The sequence below is a fragment of the Molossus molossus genome, unplaced genomic scaffold (assembly GCF_014108415.1).
Source record: "Molossus molossus isolate mMolMol1 unplaced genomic scaffold, mMolMol1.p scaffold_m16_p_14, whole genome shotgun sequence".
Lineage (NCBI taxonomy): Eukaryota > Metazoa > Chordata > Mammalia > Chiroptera > Molossidae > Molossus > Molossus molossus.
The window spans coordinates 47206754-47225881 of NW_023425349.1; the positions used below are offsets into that span (position 1 = coordinate 47206754).

Sequence of the window (19128 nt, forward strand, 5' to 3'; positions counted from 1 at the left end):
AACTTGAAAGAGTTCCTGAGCAGCCTGGAAAGGGTGGCGCCCTCTAGAAAGCGGGTGTATGCTTAGATTGGTTTCTTATGGTGAACACGAGGCGAGCGCCTGACTTTCAACCCTTCAAGCTGCTCAGTCCCCAAAGTGAGGCCCTGTGGGACTCAGACTATCCATGGGAAACTGCTCCTTCAGGAGCAGCGCGATCCAGCTACACCCACTGCTGCCCGGCACCCCTCTGTTTTCCACAATTTAGTGGGAGAGCGAGTGGCTTTTATGCCCCAGGTCTTAGGGCCCAGTCGGAGCTGAGGTGGGGGGAGATTTTGGACTTTCCGAACATAAGAACCTAGCCATGGGAGGAGTGATGGAAGGGGAGGAGTAATGTAGGGAGGAACTGGCAGTCCCAGATCCGAGCAGAGGAAACCTAAAGGACAGAGGATGGTGGTGAGACGGAACAGAAAAAGAAAAGAAAACAAACAACACACACACACACACACACACACACACACACTAAAAAACAGACTTGTTTTCTGAAAGAATTTGGACAGTGGGACTTGTGTCCAAGCCCCCAACTGGGACACTAAACTGGAACCAGCTCGCAACCACTGGACCCCCACTCCCGGTGCGGGGATCATGGGGATCATTCAAGGCCATCCTACCAGGACGTCCCAGTTTCTTATCTTCAGCTATTTCCCTCCCACCCACATCCCTGTACTACCTGTCCTTCCTCCTCCTCCTTTTCTTTCTTGCCACATCCCAGAGCGCAGCTGGCTAACCCACTCTGTGCCCTAAGCATCCAGGCCCGCGGCTCACCGCCTGCAGAGCACCGGGAGCCTGTACCCTGCACCTTGGGTGCTCTCCTAGAGAGGTGTTGAGGGTGTGGGTGGCGGACAAACACAGCCGAGTGGGAAGCGATGAGTGTTTACAGCCTAACTCTCCCAAAATCTTCCTGCCTAATCCACCTGCCGCGGATTAGGGATGTAGGAAGGTCCAGAGCTGGCCGTTTCCAACTTTCTGTTGCCAGGACCAACCAGGTGGGACATGCAAAGGGGAAAGGAGACACCCTCCTTCTCTCCAAAGAACCGAAGGGTGGCCAGGAAGAGAAACTGGGGAGTTGGGGGTGGGTGCCCAGAGGCTTGCACAGATCCCCAAGGCACGGGGACACCGGTCCTGTTCTCCAAGAAAAGAGGGAAGTTATGGCCAAGCAGAAAGTGGAAGAGAGCGGGTCCGGACACACCGCGCAGAAAACCTGAAGGTCCTGGCACCACAGGAGAGGTGACGAACAAAGTGACTCCCTAAAGCCAGCCAGGCCAGCCACTCTAGCAGCCCAAGTGCAGCAGGAGCGGGTGTCTCCCCTCTGTTCCCCGAGCACCGCCCAACAGCCTCCAGCTCGCCCAGGAGTTCTGCGGCTGCGGTCGCCAGGGGTCTTGGCCACAGCGCTCACGCAACACCGCCTCCCGCAGCGGGCCTTTGACAAAGGAGCCTTTCCCAGCACGGGTTGAGCGGGCTCTCCTATCCTCTGGAACTTCTCTGCACAACTTTTTTGGGGCGGCGCTCGTCTTTCGTCTGCGCTGGCTCGGGCACGCGGACCTAGCCTGGGCGCAACGCTGGCGCGACAGACGCGCGCAGGGGACGATCTCGGAATCCGCGTCCCGCTCCGCGACACCGCCCCTCTGCCTACCACTCCCACCAAGGGAGCGTCAGCCGTCCGGGACACTGGTGGGCCTTGTAACTCGGAGTGCGTGTGTGTCCGCGTACTCCCGCCCCACCACCCGCAGGTGCTCTCAGCGCTGCCAACCCCGGCCCGGACCACCGCGCGCCGTGCGCTTCCAGCTGCTTCTGCTGAGAATCAGCCTTCTCCCAAGCTCTCCCTCCATCCACAATCTGCTTCGGTCCTCGAGAGCTACAAGCAAAAACGTTCAGTGCAACTCAAGGACTGGGACGAAGGAACTAGCGTCGCTCCTCTCTCCGAAAAGCGTCCTCCCGCGTCCCTCGGAACTCCCAAGAGGCATCAACGCCTCCCCACAACTTTCCACGCCCAGGCCGTTTGTAGCCCACCTTCGAACCCGAAGTCGGGGACTGCGCTCCGCCAACCTCTCCCCCTTCGGCTGGGCGCGCTCCCCTCCCCCCGCTCCCCATCTGGCTAGAGTTGGCCCGACCGGTGGAGCCTCGGTGCCCACGGAGCCTCCGTGCCCGCGGGCTCGCTTACCTCGCATGATGTGGCCGCTCTCCTGCTCCGCGTAGTCATGAAGCTGCTCCCAGCCCGAACCCTGGAGAGCCCAAAAATCCCGCTCAGCACGAGTGAGGAAGGTGGTCGGTGAAGAGCTGCTCTGCTGAGAAAACCATCTCTTTAGGCGGACGCCGTGGCCGGAGGGTGACGTTTGCCGCCGCCGCCGCCGCTGCCGCCGCCGCTGCTATGTTAACAGTTTTGATGGTGATGTGGTGACTGTTTTGATGGTTGTTTGGATGTTTGTTTGCTTTCAGGAAGGGTGAAAAAAAATGTGCTGGCTGGCTGGTGCCTAGGTTTTGTTTTGCTTTTGTTTTTCTTTTTTCTTTCTCTCCAATGTGCTTGCTTTTAAAAAATGCCACCGCCTCCGGCTCAGAAGATTTCTTTTGTGATCACTTGGACTGAGGAGGAGGAGGAAGGGCAGCAGCAGGAGGAGGAGTTGTTGGTGGTTTTGTTAGTTACAAAGAAGAGGGAGAAGGAACAAGGGAAGAAAAGAGGGAACAGAAAGAAAAGAAAGGCGGTGTGGATGGCAGAGCATGTGCGTTTTCACATGACATCTGTGCCTGTTAGCGGATCCACAATGTGAATTTTCACTGTTCAGTTACAGGGAGGAAGGGAGCGAGAGAGAAAGAGAGAGGAGAGAGATGGAAAGAGAGAGCCGAGAAGGGGCTTATACGCGGGGGCGGGTTTGGCCGGGACTTTCAGGCCCCGCCTCCTGTCAGCGCCACGGCCAATCGGCACCCGGTAGCGCTTGGAAGGGCTGGGACCACAGGGAGGGGGCCAGATTGGAGGCGAGGGCGGGGGTTAGGGACACTGGAACTGAAGGCCGCCAGGGCTGGAGATGGGTCCTAACTGTCCTAACTGTGCGGAGGGCGAGAAGGACCGACAGAGAGAGTCGGGCAGATGTGCAAGTGACATTCACCTACGATTCCAGGAGGAGGGAGAAGGCGGTGACCAGTCCCTCAGAGGCGAAAGACACCGGGCTCTCCAGGTCCCATGTTGTGTTCCTCTTTGGCAAAACCTGTGGGCCCCGGATAATTAGTTTTGGATTTATGATAGTGCTCTGCAGAGTCCTTTTTTCGGTGAACTCCTTATGTCTGGCGGGGGGTTCTCAGGGCAGGACGCTTCAGTTTTAGTGGTAGAATAATGCACATCAACTTTGCTTACTTTGAGTTCAACCAAAATGCAGTCCTATGCAAGTACCAGTCCGAGTCCTTTAAAACTGTTTCTCAGATGCTTCCTGCTCCCAAACATAAAAACAGACAAAAATAAAACATTGACATCTCTTCTGTTCTTTAAGATTATTTAAACATTTTAATGCTTTCTTTTGTCAAATAAATGGATTTTTACTAGCATTTGGAGAGTCTCCTGGCGTTGAGCTACATAACTCAAGGATAATAGCCCCAGTTTGCAGTGTGGTTACCTTAGTGATAAGGCAAAGGGCTGAGGCCAGAAGGTATGATTGTGTGGTGCTGTTTATTTGATCACCCTGGAGCGGGGCTTTAGTAGGGAGGAACTGTTAATTGTAGTTGCTGGGTGAAGACATTTACCAATTTAGAGGACATTGGCAATTAAACGTAGGTTAAGGTATTTGTGTTTCTTAGGTGAGAATTGTTACCTATAACCATTTATTTTATTTTAATAAAAATCTAATGCATAGATCAAAACTACTTCTTTGCAAATTTTCTCCTCTCATTGGGCAAAATAAACATATCATACAGATGATCACGTCTACTTTCTACAGCAGGAAAGTTGTAAATACTTTGATCAATTGGTCACCCTAAAAGGTACAAGGAATTGAGACTTCTACTCATTCATGTACCTGTTGGCAGAGCAGGCCTCATCATCATTTTAGTACCCTTATAATTAGATTTTTTACTGGTATTTATTCATATTATGTCATGTAACACAAAATACAATGTAGAACTGGTGATTATTTAGTTAATTAGATCACTTCGCACTGCCAAGTAGTCCCCCACTGCCCGATTAAATAAAAAATGGATTACTTGCTGAATCTTCACTAGTGTTAAATTGACTTAGCCCTGCTGAATGCCCTTCCATTTGCAAGCCAATGTGTAATTTAGGGAAATTTTAGTATTAAGAATGAAAGTTGATTAAGTCTTTAATTAAATGAAATGAACAAAAGGAAGTTACTGTTCAGAATAGTTATTCCCTTATAAATACCTTTCTCCTAGGTTTGTAATTGACATAGTAGTTAATCTTTTAAGATAATATTTAAGGCTCCCTGGTTTTATCATTTTTAATCAAGTAAAATAGATTCATCATAACTACATTAAAGCTGTACTAAGTTATGCCTAATTTAGTCACTTCATTACAAATTACTGAATATAAAACAGTTAAGAAACAAATTGTGACTGCATCATTTTAATTTTATGTGCTTCATGAAGACCCAAGAATATTTAAAATTCCAAAACCTTTGTAAACATTATAATTAGTACTGTCATTATTTTAATTTTTTTATTTCTCACTAAATAAGAATTTCAAAATTCAAAAAATTTTAACTCCTTGTCTTAAATTTCTAAACATTTATTGAATTCTAAAATTCCTTTTTACTGCTGTTATATCTGTAATTCTTCAATAGAAAGTCACACACATATAAAAAGTGCTTTTTGCTGCTTCTATACATTTTTAGATGTCCTTTGCTTGTGGGTTCAATAATGCATCATTTTGCTTAAAACTAAGTCACATGTTTTCTAATCCTCCTGCTTTTGAAAAAAAAATAATTAGAAATAAAGACTAATTATTATCATTTTTCAAAAAAGCATATATAATATGTTGTATGCATATGGTTGTGCTAAGTATTTATTTTCTCTTTTAGAATAAATAAATGTTGATCATTGATTTTAATGCAGTGATCTGCTACTTTCTAGATCTTCCTAAAAATGTAAAAACAAGAGTTCTTGAGCATGTCCAATAACTTCCAAATTATTTCAACTGAATAGAATAAAAAACTTATTTATATAAAACAGATATTCATGATTTAAATGAAAGACATCAGCTTTCTCCACGAAGTCATAAAATACTTAGGTATAATCTGTTGTTTTTGTAACCTATCTGCAAGGAAACATCCATATTTCAAGTGGCATAACAATAATATATTAATATAATGTCATTGTTCACATGAGTATAATGCCAGAAATTTTATTTGAATGATTATAGAACTGTTTGGTTTCCTGTAAGCTTGAAACTCCACTTTGAGCTCTGGGCCTAAAGAATGTTCTAAATTGCTACCTAAATTTTGATAAATTAAAATGAAAATCTCTAAGTCACATAACTCTGTACTTAATCTCAAGAAATGACATAAAATCACAAAGGCTTGTCTGCTTACCTGCTTTCCCCACATTTCACCACCCCTCAGATTTCGCTGGAAGGCTATAGAATAATCACCACTAGAAACATTCTATGGACACAAAGGTTTAATATGAACCAACCAGTTAAGGTGACCAAGGCATTTAGGATTATTTCAACCCTAAAATGCTTGAACCAAAGTAGAAAGAAATGGTTCACCATCTTCTGAGCTGGTCAGTCTATATATAGAAACCATTTTAAATAGTTATGAATCTTGGAGGCACATTGGCAATACTGATAACAATATTACATTTAGAATGACTAAAAGATTGGGTATTTTTAGCCCAGTTTAGGGGGATGTGTGGTTATAAAAGTTGTAAAAGAGGTATAAAGCTGCTTTTAAATATTGGGAAAGCCAGAAAAATATAAGAACTTTTAACATTAAAACCTATTAAAAATGGAAAGGGTGAAATATTGAGCTCCCTGTTGCTGAAGGCATCCAAGAAAAGGTGGAATGAAAGACAAGCATACAGATTTCTTTATTAGGCTGGGCATTGTTTGGATTACCTGCAGTTATCTTCTATAACTCTAAGTGTATGTAGGGTACTACCACTACCCCAGTAGCAGCAGCAGAGATAATGCTTCATACCTCAGAATGCAAGCTCCATAAAAGCAGGAGCCAGGACTTCCTAGAGTTTGGAAGAGCTCCTGATACTTTATAGTTGCTCAATAATTATTGGTTGCATGAATGCTTTCTATTCCTGTGTAGTAAAGACCTGAATAAGATCTCTTCTTTCTTATTTTTTAATGACTAAGGGGAGAGAGAGAGAGAGAGATTTTTTGCATTTTCATAATCTTCTAATTTGGGGAAGAAAAAATATTTGAGTTTGGTTACATAATTACAAAGGAAAGTGAAATCTAGTTATTTTCATATTTATTACTATTCTTACTTTATCCCTAGATGAAGAGTCTTTATACCTTTTAGTGGTTTAAGTTCTGTTTCATTTTTAAGTATGGATACAAATTCAACAAATTTTCAGAATAGAAAAAGAAAGCAAACACTGAAAATGTATAGCTTGTGCTTTATGTAATAAATTAGAGAAAGGGTTATGGGCCAAAACAAAATGAACCCCAATATGTGCAATAAGAGGTGAGTAAAGCAAGCTTTATGAAAGGACAACATATACGTGCCTGAAAAAAGGACCTAACATGTATTGGATGAGTCACATGGACTATCAGCCTATATAATTTCTATTTATTGAAAGAGCCTTTGCGATATGTAAATATAGAACAGAGGCTTAGAAAGGTTAAGTTATCTAAGATCACACAACAGTGTGGCCTGAGGTGGGGCAGAAGCTGGGATAAAAGGAGTAAAGGGGGCGGGGGATTGTGGGACATCTGTAATACTGTGAACAATAAAATAAAATACAATTAAATTAAAAGTAAATAGAAATATTAGATTCAAGATATAAACCCAGAAGTAGCTACTGAAATATACATTCCATGACTTTCTTGGTTTTGTTTTGTTTTTTTCAGGGCTGAATCCCCAGAATCTAGAATCTTACCTGGCAAATAGTAAGTACGTAAAATACACTTGTGAATAAGTAAATAGACATTTGAACTATTTTCCACACAGTCCTACAGGCCACACACTGTCTGACTGAAGGTAGTTATTTGTTAAATGCCATTAAATAAAGAACAATGGATTTTGAGTTTTCAAGAAAGAGGGAATGATCAACAGTGTCAGATAGACAGAGAAGTCAAGGTCCATTGGATTTTCTCTTTCTCTCTTATTATTTTTTCTGTATAAGTTTTAGAATGAACCAAATGGTACTTTTAAATATAAAAAGACAGAACAACTTTGAAGAGTTAACAGGGTTTGGAGACACACGCAAAGAGGAAGTATTGAAGTTTAGGTCTTAGCAGTTAAATTACCTGTGTGACATCATGCAAGTCACATTATTTCTGCACTTTCCCCATTAGACATAATTCTGTCATTTTCATTTTGGTGTCCAGTACCTCTAAACTGGTTGTTAAACAATTTAGTTCAATTTGAGAGATGACTCATTAGTGAAACGTTGCCTCAGTTTAGCGCTTGTCCTGTTGTATTTTGGTGAACTCCCTTCCAATTTTATCATGACCACTGAAGACTTAGAGTTGACAAGTCCCCCTTTTTGTGAGCTGGATTGAGTAGATCTATTTTCTTTGCAACCCTACAAACTTACTAAAAGAGAATGATAAAAAAAAAAAATCCTGAAGATCTACTGCTGCCAGTGTGTTCCAGACACTAGCAAAAGATGAGTTGTGCATCATTTTATGGACTAGATTAAAATATTTTAAAGTTTCTTTAGAAGAATAAGTATCTGCAAATAAATAATGAAAATATTAAAAAATAACTAGTCTAGAATAAATTTCAATGTATGAATGCTTAGCCAAAAAAACTGAAAGAAGATGCACCAACAATTAATAACGGTTAACTGAATCAGTAGAGATTGAGGATTATGACATGTCATGCCATATATTTTGTGCTCTTTGATTTATTTATAAGAAGTAGATATTACTGTGTGTGTGTGTGTGTGTGTGTGTGTGTGTGTGTGATGGAAAAAAAAAAGTATTTTCAGGAGGACAAGGGAAAAAAGGATTAATACAGAGGACTTCCCTTACCAAAATTTATTCTAAAGTCATTACAACAAAAGTAGAATATGTGGGCATTGAAATACATAAGTAATAAAACATATCAGAGCATACAGAAATTGACTTAAGACTTAAGGACTTCATATAAAAATTGAAGTGGATTTTAGTACAGATTGGAAAATATAATATATCATAATATAATGAATAATGCTTGTTTCTATCTCAGATCATATACAAAAGTACATTTCAGATAAATGAGAGATTTTAATGAAATCTGTAAATAAATATATAAAATAATAGAATTACATGTATGTATATATTTATATAAGGTTTTGGATAAGGCAAACTTTTCTAAATTAGAAAACTTAGTCTATAAAGAAAAAATTACAAGTATTTTTCTGTACACAAATTTAAAAGTAAATATTTGAATGGCAAAAGACCCCAAATCAAAGTGAAAAATGTATGCAATAGGCTGGAGAAAATATTAATGCACAAAAATTAATAGTCTTTATAAACAAACGTATATAAACTTACAAATTGATAAGAATTGGACAAAAAGCTGAAACTGAGGTTGGTAGAGAAAATGGGAGCTGTTTATTAAATAACTTTTTTTTTTTTTTTTTTTTTTTACATTTGATAGTTTTTTCTACAGGTAAATAATTTCTTCTTCATGTTGATGTCTGTTAATGTTATTAAAAAGCCCCTCTTCAGATTATCGGACAAAAATTTAGATGATTTTTGTGTGTTTATTAAAGTACAAATTAAAACGAAAATGTAATATTTCGTATAACACTGCAAGTTTTATCTTGAATTGGCTCCTTTTCTCTGCATCCATGCCTCATCAATCCAAGCTACTGTTCCTCTCTTACCTAGATGCATACTTGTTCTTAGAATTTGTCTCTCTACCTTCATTTTTGCCCATTACTGCATACATTTTCCAATTGGCAGTAGAGAAATCTGTTAAAAATGTAAACTACACAATAAAAATCCCCTGCTAAAACATTTCATTATCTTCCGATTGCATTTAGAAAATAACCCATACTCATTTTGGCTTAGAAAGAGGGTATACCTATTCTGGTTTGGCTGACACCCTGCATAACTATTAGAAGGGTTCCCTTTCATTCTTAAAAGTGTTCCACTCTGAGAAATACATAATACAATTACTCCGATTATGAAGATCTGCTGGTTTAAAAGTCAGGTTCTCAGAGAAATCGTCTGTCATTATACCACCTAAAAGAATACTCATTTATAATTATCAGAGCATCTCTTTTCGGTCTTTATAGCACATTATTTATTTGCCTGTCTTCTCTTGTTGTTATCTAATAAAAAAAAATTAATTTACAATTAACATTATTTGTCCCATGAGTCAGGGACTACATCTCTGTTGTTTTGTATTATATCTTCAGGGCCAAGTATAATGCCTCACAAATAGCACAGGCTTAACAAAAGTTTGTTCAGTAAATTGATAATTTGGACTACTTGCTAGGATATGAACATTGTAAACAATTCCTTTTTTCTTTCTTTCTGAGAACTTGCTTCACATATTGGCTAAGATGACTCCATGTCTCATTATTGTCATATGTAAAAACCGAATGGAATATTAAGTTTTTCTTTTCAAGACAATTGACATATAGTTATGATCAAGTATATCAATGAAACAAAATAACAATAAAAACAAAAATTGTTTTATGTTCATAGATCTGCTATTTTCAGTGTAAGCAGTTACTTAACCTGCCTTACATTCACTGAAAAAATATATAAAATAGGACTAATAAACAAACTCAAAAGGATAAAATTAGATATACTAGCATAATGCTTAGCACATCATAATCATGCAAAAATCATCAACTATTAATAATTTTTATTATTTGAATGTAGAAAAGTTGTCTAATAAATTAGCAATAGTTTTTTTAAAAAAATTCAATAGCTAAAATTTTCAGTTCAGGTAAATAAGACTTTTTTGCCCATCACAATTCCCAGCTAATTCAAAACAATCAATTGATCACAAATATAAAATAACTTAATATTTACCACATTATTAGCTCTTTTCAATTTGATTTTTCTGGACTGCTTTATGATCTCCTCTTTTTTTCTTTTGAATTAAAAAATTTTGGTTCATTCCTTTTATTTTTCTTCTTTTGGCATGCTGGTTATTCATCCTTTCAATATTCTTTTAGTAATTCTTCTACAGATTAAACATGTGTCCTTGGATTATTAAAATTAATAAATATTGGTACTCCTACCACGTTTCAGTCAATGCTAAGACTTCAAGACACTGAACTCTATTTACATTCTCTTTCCTCCAGGTGCTATCAGTGTTATTACTGTCATGCATTTTAATCCAACATATATTTAAATCCCTTAAATATTATTATTCTTCATAGTTAGCATTTATTCAGATTTGCCCCAAACTTAGCCTATATAATTTTTCTTGCATTTTTTATATTTCCCTTTGGGATGATTTTCTTTCTGCCCAAAGAACTACTTTTAGAATGCCCTTCTGAGTTCGCTGCTGCTGGTGACTATGCTTTGTCTTTGGTGGTCTAGAAATGTCTCTATTGCTTCACTCCTGAAAGGTAATTTTGCCTGTGATCAGATCTTTGTTTTCCACATTCTATTCATATCATCCATTGTCTTCTGTCTTACATCTTTTCAATTGAGGAGTTTCCTTGAAGTAAGGAACACACAGCTAACTACAGCTAGGTACCAAGACTCCAATCACCATGCCCCTGTTTTTAGCATGAATCCATATCACGCTTTGGGATTACCCAGTCTGAATGCTTGGCAGACCCGGGGCCTGACGTCACTTTGCTAAATGATGTACACACATAATTTGAAAATCTAAAATGCACTGGCAGAGATCAGGAGATGTTTGTGTTAATGAAAGTGTGATTTTCTGGATTAAAGCAGACACAGGAGTCCTAATTCTCTCAGATGAAGAGGGCCTTGGAGTTTTTTTTAATGAATGAAAAGAGGTTGACACAAGATGAGCTGTTTAAATAAGGGCAAAGTACTTGATCAATCCAGACCTGTTTTCAAATAGTCCATCCTCCTCTCTGGAGAGACACTGGGAGTAAGGGATGAAATCACCTTGCTTTTTAAAAACTCTATGCAATGATATTTGAACTTCCTAGTGGGACACTTATAATCCCAGTTAGCTGGTATGAAAATCTGGGGAAAAGGTTTTATGTTTTATTTGAATATAAATTCTGTTAAACTCAACAGCCAGGGCTTAGAAGAGGAAGAGAGAGGAAAAAAATGAAGTCAAAGGTGGAAATAAAGTGTGAGAAATGTAATGAGAATTCAGGGATTAAAAAAGTCTTAAGAAAAATGGGTAAGGTATATGATGTCCTTAACAGAGTGAAAACTCATATGATTGTACAGTGGGAGCTATTTCAGACTAGTCATTCTAGGATGAATGAGGAAAAGTTGGGCTGGGGCATACAGATGGAGACTAGAAAAGGACGAAGAGGGGATTTAAAAGAAAAAGAGAAGATGGGGCAGGGGAAACTTTCTTTGGGACAGGAGTTGATTGGTTTTCTAAGAAATACTTGGGTTTTTTATTGCATTTTTGGCATTTCAGCCCCAAGGCTGTTCTCTCTTTCAAGGTACCAGACCCTGTCTTGCCCACTTTGGTCTACAGTGGGAAAAGGGAGTGATGGGCTTTTCTGCTTGTTTATGCACAACATGCAAATATGGAACCAATAATGCAGAATGCTATTCATAGGCCCCAAATAAAAGTTTCAGAAAGGACTCTCTTTTTATTTACTGCAAAGTAAACACATAGACATTAACTAAGTTGTTTTATGAATTTTTAAAAGAAATTTTTTTGGTAGAGTTAATATTGTTCATTTGGAAATTCCTTAATTTAACAATAAAATTAGTGCTATTATCTTAAAAGGGAGAAAAAATTTCTTTCTAATACCAGTGATCTGACAAAACAAATGCAAGTGAATCATTTTTTCCTTTTGATAGCTTTATTACACTCAAAGTATAGTAGACATAGGAACAAAGTGTTTTCTAAAAGAATCTATTTTTGCTGGTCACAAGTATCAAAGGGTTATGTGGTTAAAGTTGAAGCAGAAAAGTACAGCTTTGAAAATGACTGGTCGTGTCATATTTGAACATATGTGCTCGTATTATCTCATGTATTAAAACTTGAGGTAAGTTGATACATAGTTGTAGAAATTTGCTTAGATCTCTTTCTTCACTACCTTTGCTTCTGGAGATACTGGAGGTATATAAATCAAATGAGTACGTGGAAGAATTCAGGGCAACAAATAAGCATGTGTTCTCTGCTCCGTTCCAGGGAGTGGGTTGAATTAACTTCCTGTACCAACAGATTTGGAAATGGAAGAACAGTGTCCAGCAGAGGGCGCAGTGCTAGTGTTAGTAGTGCTGGGCCTGGTTTAGCCACCACCTTAAATCTACTGAGTAGAGAAGGAGCCAAAGAACCTGACCATACTGAAGAAATGGTAATAAAAGGGGCCAGCACCTTACCACACCTAGGGAGCTCATTGTAGACCGCCAAATGAGTATTTTATCTCCAAGACCATTGAGCTCAATATCAAATATTAAAAAAACAACCGTACTTATCTGCTTTAACAGTTGTTACCTAATTTAATTTCATATTAGAGCATTAAAAATGAGAAACTATCCTAGAAATACTGATCAGCTATGAATTTTTCATAGTTGCCTTCAATCAAGGATAGACAGTATGTCTTTTATTTCTCACATGTTACCTATCCATAGATTCTATTTTCTTTTTTTCTGGCTCATTCTCTGCGTGTTCTATTTAAATGTTGAAATAGCGAAGTCTTTAGCATCCTGGTTGCACATCGATCTTTTTACCTTGGGAAACTACCTTGTCTGGGCAATGATAGATCCTTATACTAGTTCTCAGAAAGTTCTAGTCTCCAAAGAAAACAAGTTTTCCCTAAAGGACTAAAGAACTTGACAATAACAAAAGGACAGTAAATGGAAACATTAAATTGCCTAAGGAAAAGGCAAGCCAGTTTTCATCCTGCGGACTGTGGTGAGTGGGCCACCTCGGGGCCTGCAAGGATCTTGGACCTGATAGGAAAAGATGGATGATATAGTTATAAATGCCTGAAATGAAACTCCAGGGAGGAAAAAAGGAGTTATTTGTTAAAAGCAGACATTATGAAGCCATTGCTGTATTTACAAGTAGATTTCGCATTCACGGAAAAACTCAATGAATATAGATTTAAATAAAATCTGACATTTCAATCACCAATATATCTCCACAGAGATCAAACCTTGAGTAAATCTGCTACAAAGACAACAAAAGTGTTAAAAAATAAAATATTTACTTACGTAGGAATGCTTCTATAAAATATTCTAAGATCTACGTAAAACTAAAACCTCATTATCTTACATAATTTTGCTTTAAAATTTATGTAGAGAATTTATAATACATTTACAAAGGAAAAGAAACACTCCAAAACTAAAAATTTAAGCAAACTAAATAAAAAAACACAAGTAGAATTTATTGATAGATGATTTTGTAAACTCCATTACAATTATTTTTTAATAGACTTTATTTTTTAGAGCAGTTTCAGGTTTACAGAAAAATTAAGCAAAATGTACAGAGTTCCCATACACCCCTGTTCTCCATTCCCACAATTCCCCTTCCCTTTTTTTGATTAATCCTCACTGGATGATATTTTTCCATTGATTTTTAGAGAGATTCGAAGAGAGGGGAATAGGGCCGGGGTGGGGGGAGGGGGAGAGAAACACCCATGTGAGAGGGACACATCAGTTAGTTGCCTCCCACCTGAGCCGGGTGGCTGGGGATCAAACCTGCAACCCAGGTACATGCCCTTAATCAGGAATCAAATCCTCAACCCTCCAGTGCATGGGCTGACACTCTAAGCACCAAGCCACACTGGCCAGGGCCAGGTTCCCCTTTTAATATCATTTTGCATTATTGTGTACGTTTATTATTAATGAACTAGTATTAAGACATTATTATTAAGTAAGGTCCATAGTTGACATTAGGGTTCACTCTTTGTGTTGTACACTCTGTGGGTTTTGACAAATGTATAATGGCATGTATCCACCATTACAGAATAGTTTCACTATCCCCCAAATCCCCTACGTGCCGTGTGTTCATTTCTCCTTCCTTCTTTCCCACCACGAATCTCTGGCAACCACTGATCTTTTTATCTATGACTAATCAAAAGTCCTGTGTTGAGGAGGAGCTCTGTAACCATTTTTCTGTGCTGGAAGAACCAGGTCAGAATGGAGTCTGAGCCAGAGGAAGGATTAGGTCTGGACAAGAGGAAGGATTTAGTCAGAAGCTGATCATTCACTTCTCTTCCTTGTCCCTCGCCAGTTATAGCGATCAAACAGGACGCTTGGAGGCTGGAATGAGGTTCTATATGAAGGCACAGAATTCATTTATTATTATCTGAGGCTTAACCTGTTTTCTTGGCACAGTCCTTCTCACCCATCCCTCCCTGTTGATGGTTTACTGAATCGCCGAGAAAGGCCATTCTGTGGTATATCTGTGTGATCAGGATTCTGTGGGTTATAAGCACTCAAACACTCAAGAAATAGTGCTGGTATGAGAAAAACAGGGAATTTCTTGGTGTATGGCCAGAGTGGCACAGTTGGATTTAGGACACCACATAGATCATCTGGCTCATCACTTTTCATCTCTCTCAAATCAACCTCACCCTGTGGTGACTTCCTTCCCAGGTACCCAAGAGGTGGTAAAGATAGTTACCAGACATTCCTGCTTCCATGCTACCACTTATGTGAACTTAGTGCAAACTGAGTATCTCTTCTAACAGTTCAGCAAAGTACTGGATCTGACATTAATGGCTTGCATCGTGTTCCTATCTTTAACCAATGATATGGGGCCTGATTCGCAGGTCTGGAGGTTATGTATCCTTAGAGACCTTGGAGGGGTCAGACCTACTTGAGTTATGTGGAAGGAGAATTTACGCCAGAGAAAACCAAGTTTGGCAGTCAAAATAGCATATGTAAATTATACGTTCCTATAGGGACGCCTCTTGGGACCCTTTCCAAGGAGCATTTGTTCTCCCCTAAGAGAAATAAGAGCTCTGGATCCAACTGTGGCTGGCACACGGGTTGTAAGAGAGCCACCCTGTGGAAAGGGAGGAGCCGTCACAGCCCTTCTTCCTGGGCTCGCTACCTGGTCCAGTTCCATTTTTCCAAATTTCTAAAGGAGCTTTATATAAGTAAGAATGATATTTGTGAACCACAGAAAGACCAGTTTAACGGTGGATTGATGAAATAAGTCCGTCCTTCCTTCCTTCCTTCCTTCCTTCCTTCCTTCCTTCCTTCCTTCCTTCCTCCCTTCCTCCCTCCCTCCCTCCCTCCCTCCCTCCCTCCCTCCCTCCCTCCCTCCCTCCCTCCCTCCCTCCCTTTTCTTTCCTTTCTTTTCTTTTTTAACTTTACAAGAACACCAAAAGTGATCAGGCCAGTATGATGTCTTCATGATTCCACCAGGGACACCAGTGTCTTCTAGCTGTTCTCAGACACTTACAGGATATAGCTTTTTCCCTGGAGAGCTCAAGACATTTTTCTCCACCAACCACATTACATCAGGAACAAGTGGAAGGCAGAGGGCAAAAGGTGCATGCCAGCTAACAGTCCTCCCTGAGAGACAAAAAAGGAGTCCTTGGCAGCAAGGAACTGGACTGGTGCTGTCAATGGGCCTTGGGGTTGCTAGGAGCTGACTTGGCACCCACAGCTAGGCCTTGGCAACTGAAGACACAGCACTAGAGATACCAGAATCATAGAGAGGGTTGCAGAGAAAAGAGGTAAAAAAAACCTTTGACTATTCACAAGCTGGGTTAGATTTGACCTCACTTCACAATATACTACCCAAGTGGTCCACTATAAATATGGCCAAAAAAGTTAAATTAGCTCTCTGTCTGAATTATGTAAATGGCCTCAGAGAGAGCAACCTGAGAAAGCAAATGGCAAAACTAAAATACAGTTATATTTGCAAACAGGAGAACCTAGTTTTGACATTTTCTTAAATAGCAAGATTTATCCTCTAAAAAATTAAATAACACAAGTGATACATAAACACATATGCCTTAGCTGTAGTTTGACTGAGAAAGGAAGCAAAGTGGTTGCATTCAGGTGACCAGGTGCTGAGAATTGCCTGCGTTATTGTTATTATTATTATTTATTATTATTATTTTACAGAATTTACCAACCCTGCTTTATTTTATTTTTTAAAAATTTACATTGAGATATAATTAACAAATAACATTGTATTAATTTAGGTGAACTACATAATGTTTTAATATATTTATATATTGCAAAATGATTACCACAATAAATTCAGTTAACATACATCGACACACATAGTTACATATTTTTTTTTCTTTTTTTTAATCCTCACCCAGGAAATTTTTGCATTTATCTTCAGATAGAGCAGGAGGGATAGATGAAGGAAGAGAGAGAGAGAGAAACATCGATGTGAGAGAAATACATCTACTGGTTGCCACCCACGTGACCCCAACCGGGGCCGGGCACAAACTGCAACCGAGGTACGTGCCCTTAGCGGGAACTGAACCCGGGACTGACGCTCTAACTGCTGAGCCAAACCGGACAGGGCCATATTTTTTTCTTATGTTGAGAGCTTTAAGATCTACTTTTTTTTAGTAGCTTTCAAATGTGCAGTACAGTACTATTAACTATACTCTATCTTTTGATAGTAATATACTCAAGAGGACCTGAAGCCAAGGTAAGTCTATTCCTTTCGAATGAATGCAAGATACATTATCCATTTTAATATATCATTTGCCTTTTGAGAACTTATTTATATTCCTGAACTCCTGTAACCTGGAATAATTTATCTCTCTTTGTTCAAATCAATGGTAGGCATCTGGGGATACAACTGATTTTACAAATATGCTAGTCATTGACCATTTTTTAATTGCCATGAAAGTTCATTCTCCAAAATAATTTATTCTCTCACTGAATGATTTTTAATGCCTTCCTTTAGCCAGCCACTGCATTCAATCCTGAAACGTTTTCCAGGAATTCTCACTTCTTGTTACGTAGCGGAGACATCCCTGTGGAGAGGGCTGCCCTGCGACCTTGCCTGTTTGGTCGCTTGCCTCAATACAGTTTTCATTTATCAACTTAAAAAATGTTTTAAACCTTTGTAGATTGAAAACATGGACATGATCCCCACTAGTCCCATACCTCAAATCTTTACAACGTGACTTGACCTCTCCTCACATCAGAGGTCTATTTCCCCATCCCTTGAATCTGGACTGGCCTTGCCACTTGTTTTGGCCAGAACATGTAGCAAAGTGACAATGTGCTAGTTTCGGGCTTAGGTCATCAGAGATACGGCAGGCTTCCACTTTCTTAGATCATTGCCACCACTCTGTGCACCAGTGTGGCTGGCTTGCTGGGGTAGACAGCCATTCAGCTGAGGCCGGAAGAAGCACCAAGCTAAGACCTAAGCCTAGCCCAATTGCCAACCTGCAGAATTGTAGGTGAAATAAATGATTGTTTCCAGCTACTAAGTTCTGGAATTTTTTTTTTTTTTCATGGTGTATTATTCTTTTAATGTATTGTTGAATTCACTTTGCTAGTATTTCTTTTTTCTTTTTTTCTCTTTTCCTCTGCTTTATTTATTTTTTCTTTTTTTAAATTATTTTTGGTTACAGAGGTTTCTCCTTTTCTCCCCACGGATTCCCCCCTCACCCCACCCTGTCCCCAGCTTTGTTGTCCATGTCCACTGTTCATGCATACATGCATATAAGTTCTGTGGTTTATCTCTCCCCCCCACCCCCTCTTCTGGGGATTGTCAGTCTGTACCCCACTTCCACGTCTCTGGGACTACCCCATTCCTCAGACTGTTATGTTCATTATATTCCACAAATAAGTGAGACCATATGATACTTGTCTTTCTCTGTTTGGCTTGTTTTTCTTAGGACGACACTTTCCAGGTCCCTCCATGTCATCTCAAAGGATAAGAGATCTTTCTTTCTTACAGCTGCATAGTACTCCATTGTGTATATGTACCACTGCTTTCTTATCCATTCGTCTACTGATAGACATTTGGGCTATTTCCAGATCTTAGCTATTGTAAATAGTGCTGCTACAAACATATATTCTTTCTGATTGGTGTTTCATGCTTCTTAGGGTATATTCCTAGAAGTGGGACCACTGGGTCAAATGGCAGTTCAATTTTTAATTTTTTGAGGTAACACCATATTGTTTTCCATAGTGACTACATCAGTCTGCATTCCCACCAGCAGTGTACTAGAGTCCCCTTTTCTCCACACCCTCACCAACACTTGTTTGATGATTTATTGATGGCGGCCATTCTGACAGGTGTGAGGTGATACCTCATTGTTGTTTTAATTTGCATCTCTCTGATGATTAGTGATGTTGAGCATTTCTTCATATGTGTCTTAGCCATTTGTATGTCCTGTTTGGAGAGGTGTGTATTTAGTTCCTCTGCCCATTTTTTAATTGGGTTCTTTGTCTTCCTTTTGTTGAGTTGTATGAGAACTCTATATATTTTGGAAATGAACCCCTTATCTGATGTATCATTGGCAATTATGCTCTCCCATACAGTGGGTAGCCTTTCCATTTTCATGATTGTATCTTTTGCTGTGCGGATGTTCTGGGATGTTTTTAATGCAGAAAAAAAGCTTACTGATACAACATTGAAGCAAAATTTCATTTCATTTCATTCACTCATAATAGGACTTGTGTCAAGATAAAAGGAATTGGTCTCAGTGATTATGGGCATCTTGTTGATGTTATTTTCACTTAATATGGACCTATATCATATATTTATGTAATATTTATCTATATGTTTCTATACTAATATACTTGTATCTTCATCTGTATTAGGATGGCAAGCTTGGTATAAACTGGAATTCAGAGTCTAATGAATCTAATAAGCAGCTGAGCTGGGTGTTTTCATGAGCCTACTT

The 19128-nt window shown here is 39.3% G+C and overlaps 1 protein-coding gene across 1 annotated transcript in view; it reads right to left on the bottom strand.

Moving 5' to 3' along the window:
• Positions 1–2907, bottom strand: part of RORB (RAR related orphan receptor B) — a 192416-nt gene extending 189509 nt beyond the window's left edge. The window contains exon 1 of the mRNA XM_036261145.1: positions 2198–2907. Within this exon, the coding sequence (XP_036117038.1) occupies positions 2198–2204 (7 nt within the window). The 5' untranslated portion in view covers positions 2205–2907. The remainder of the gene's footprint in view (positions 1–2197) is intronic.
• Between the last annotated feature and the right edge of the window lie 16221 nt (positions 2908–19128).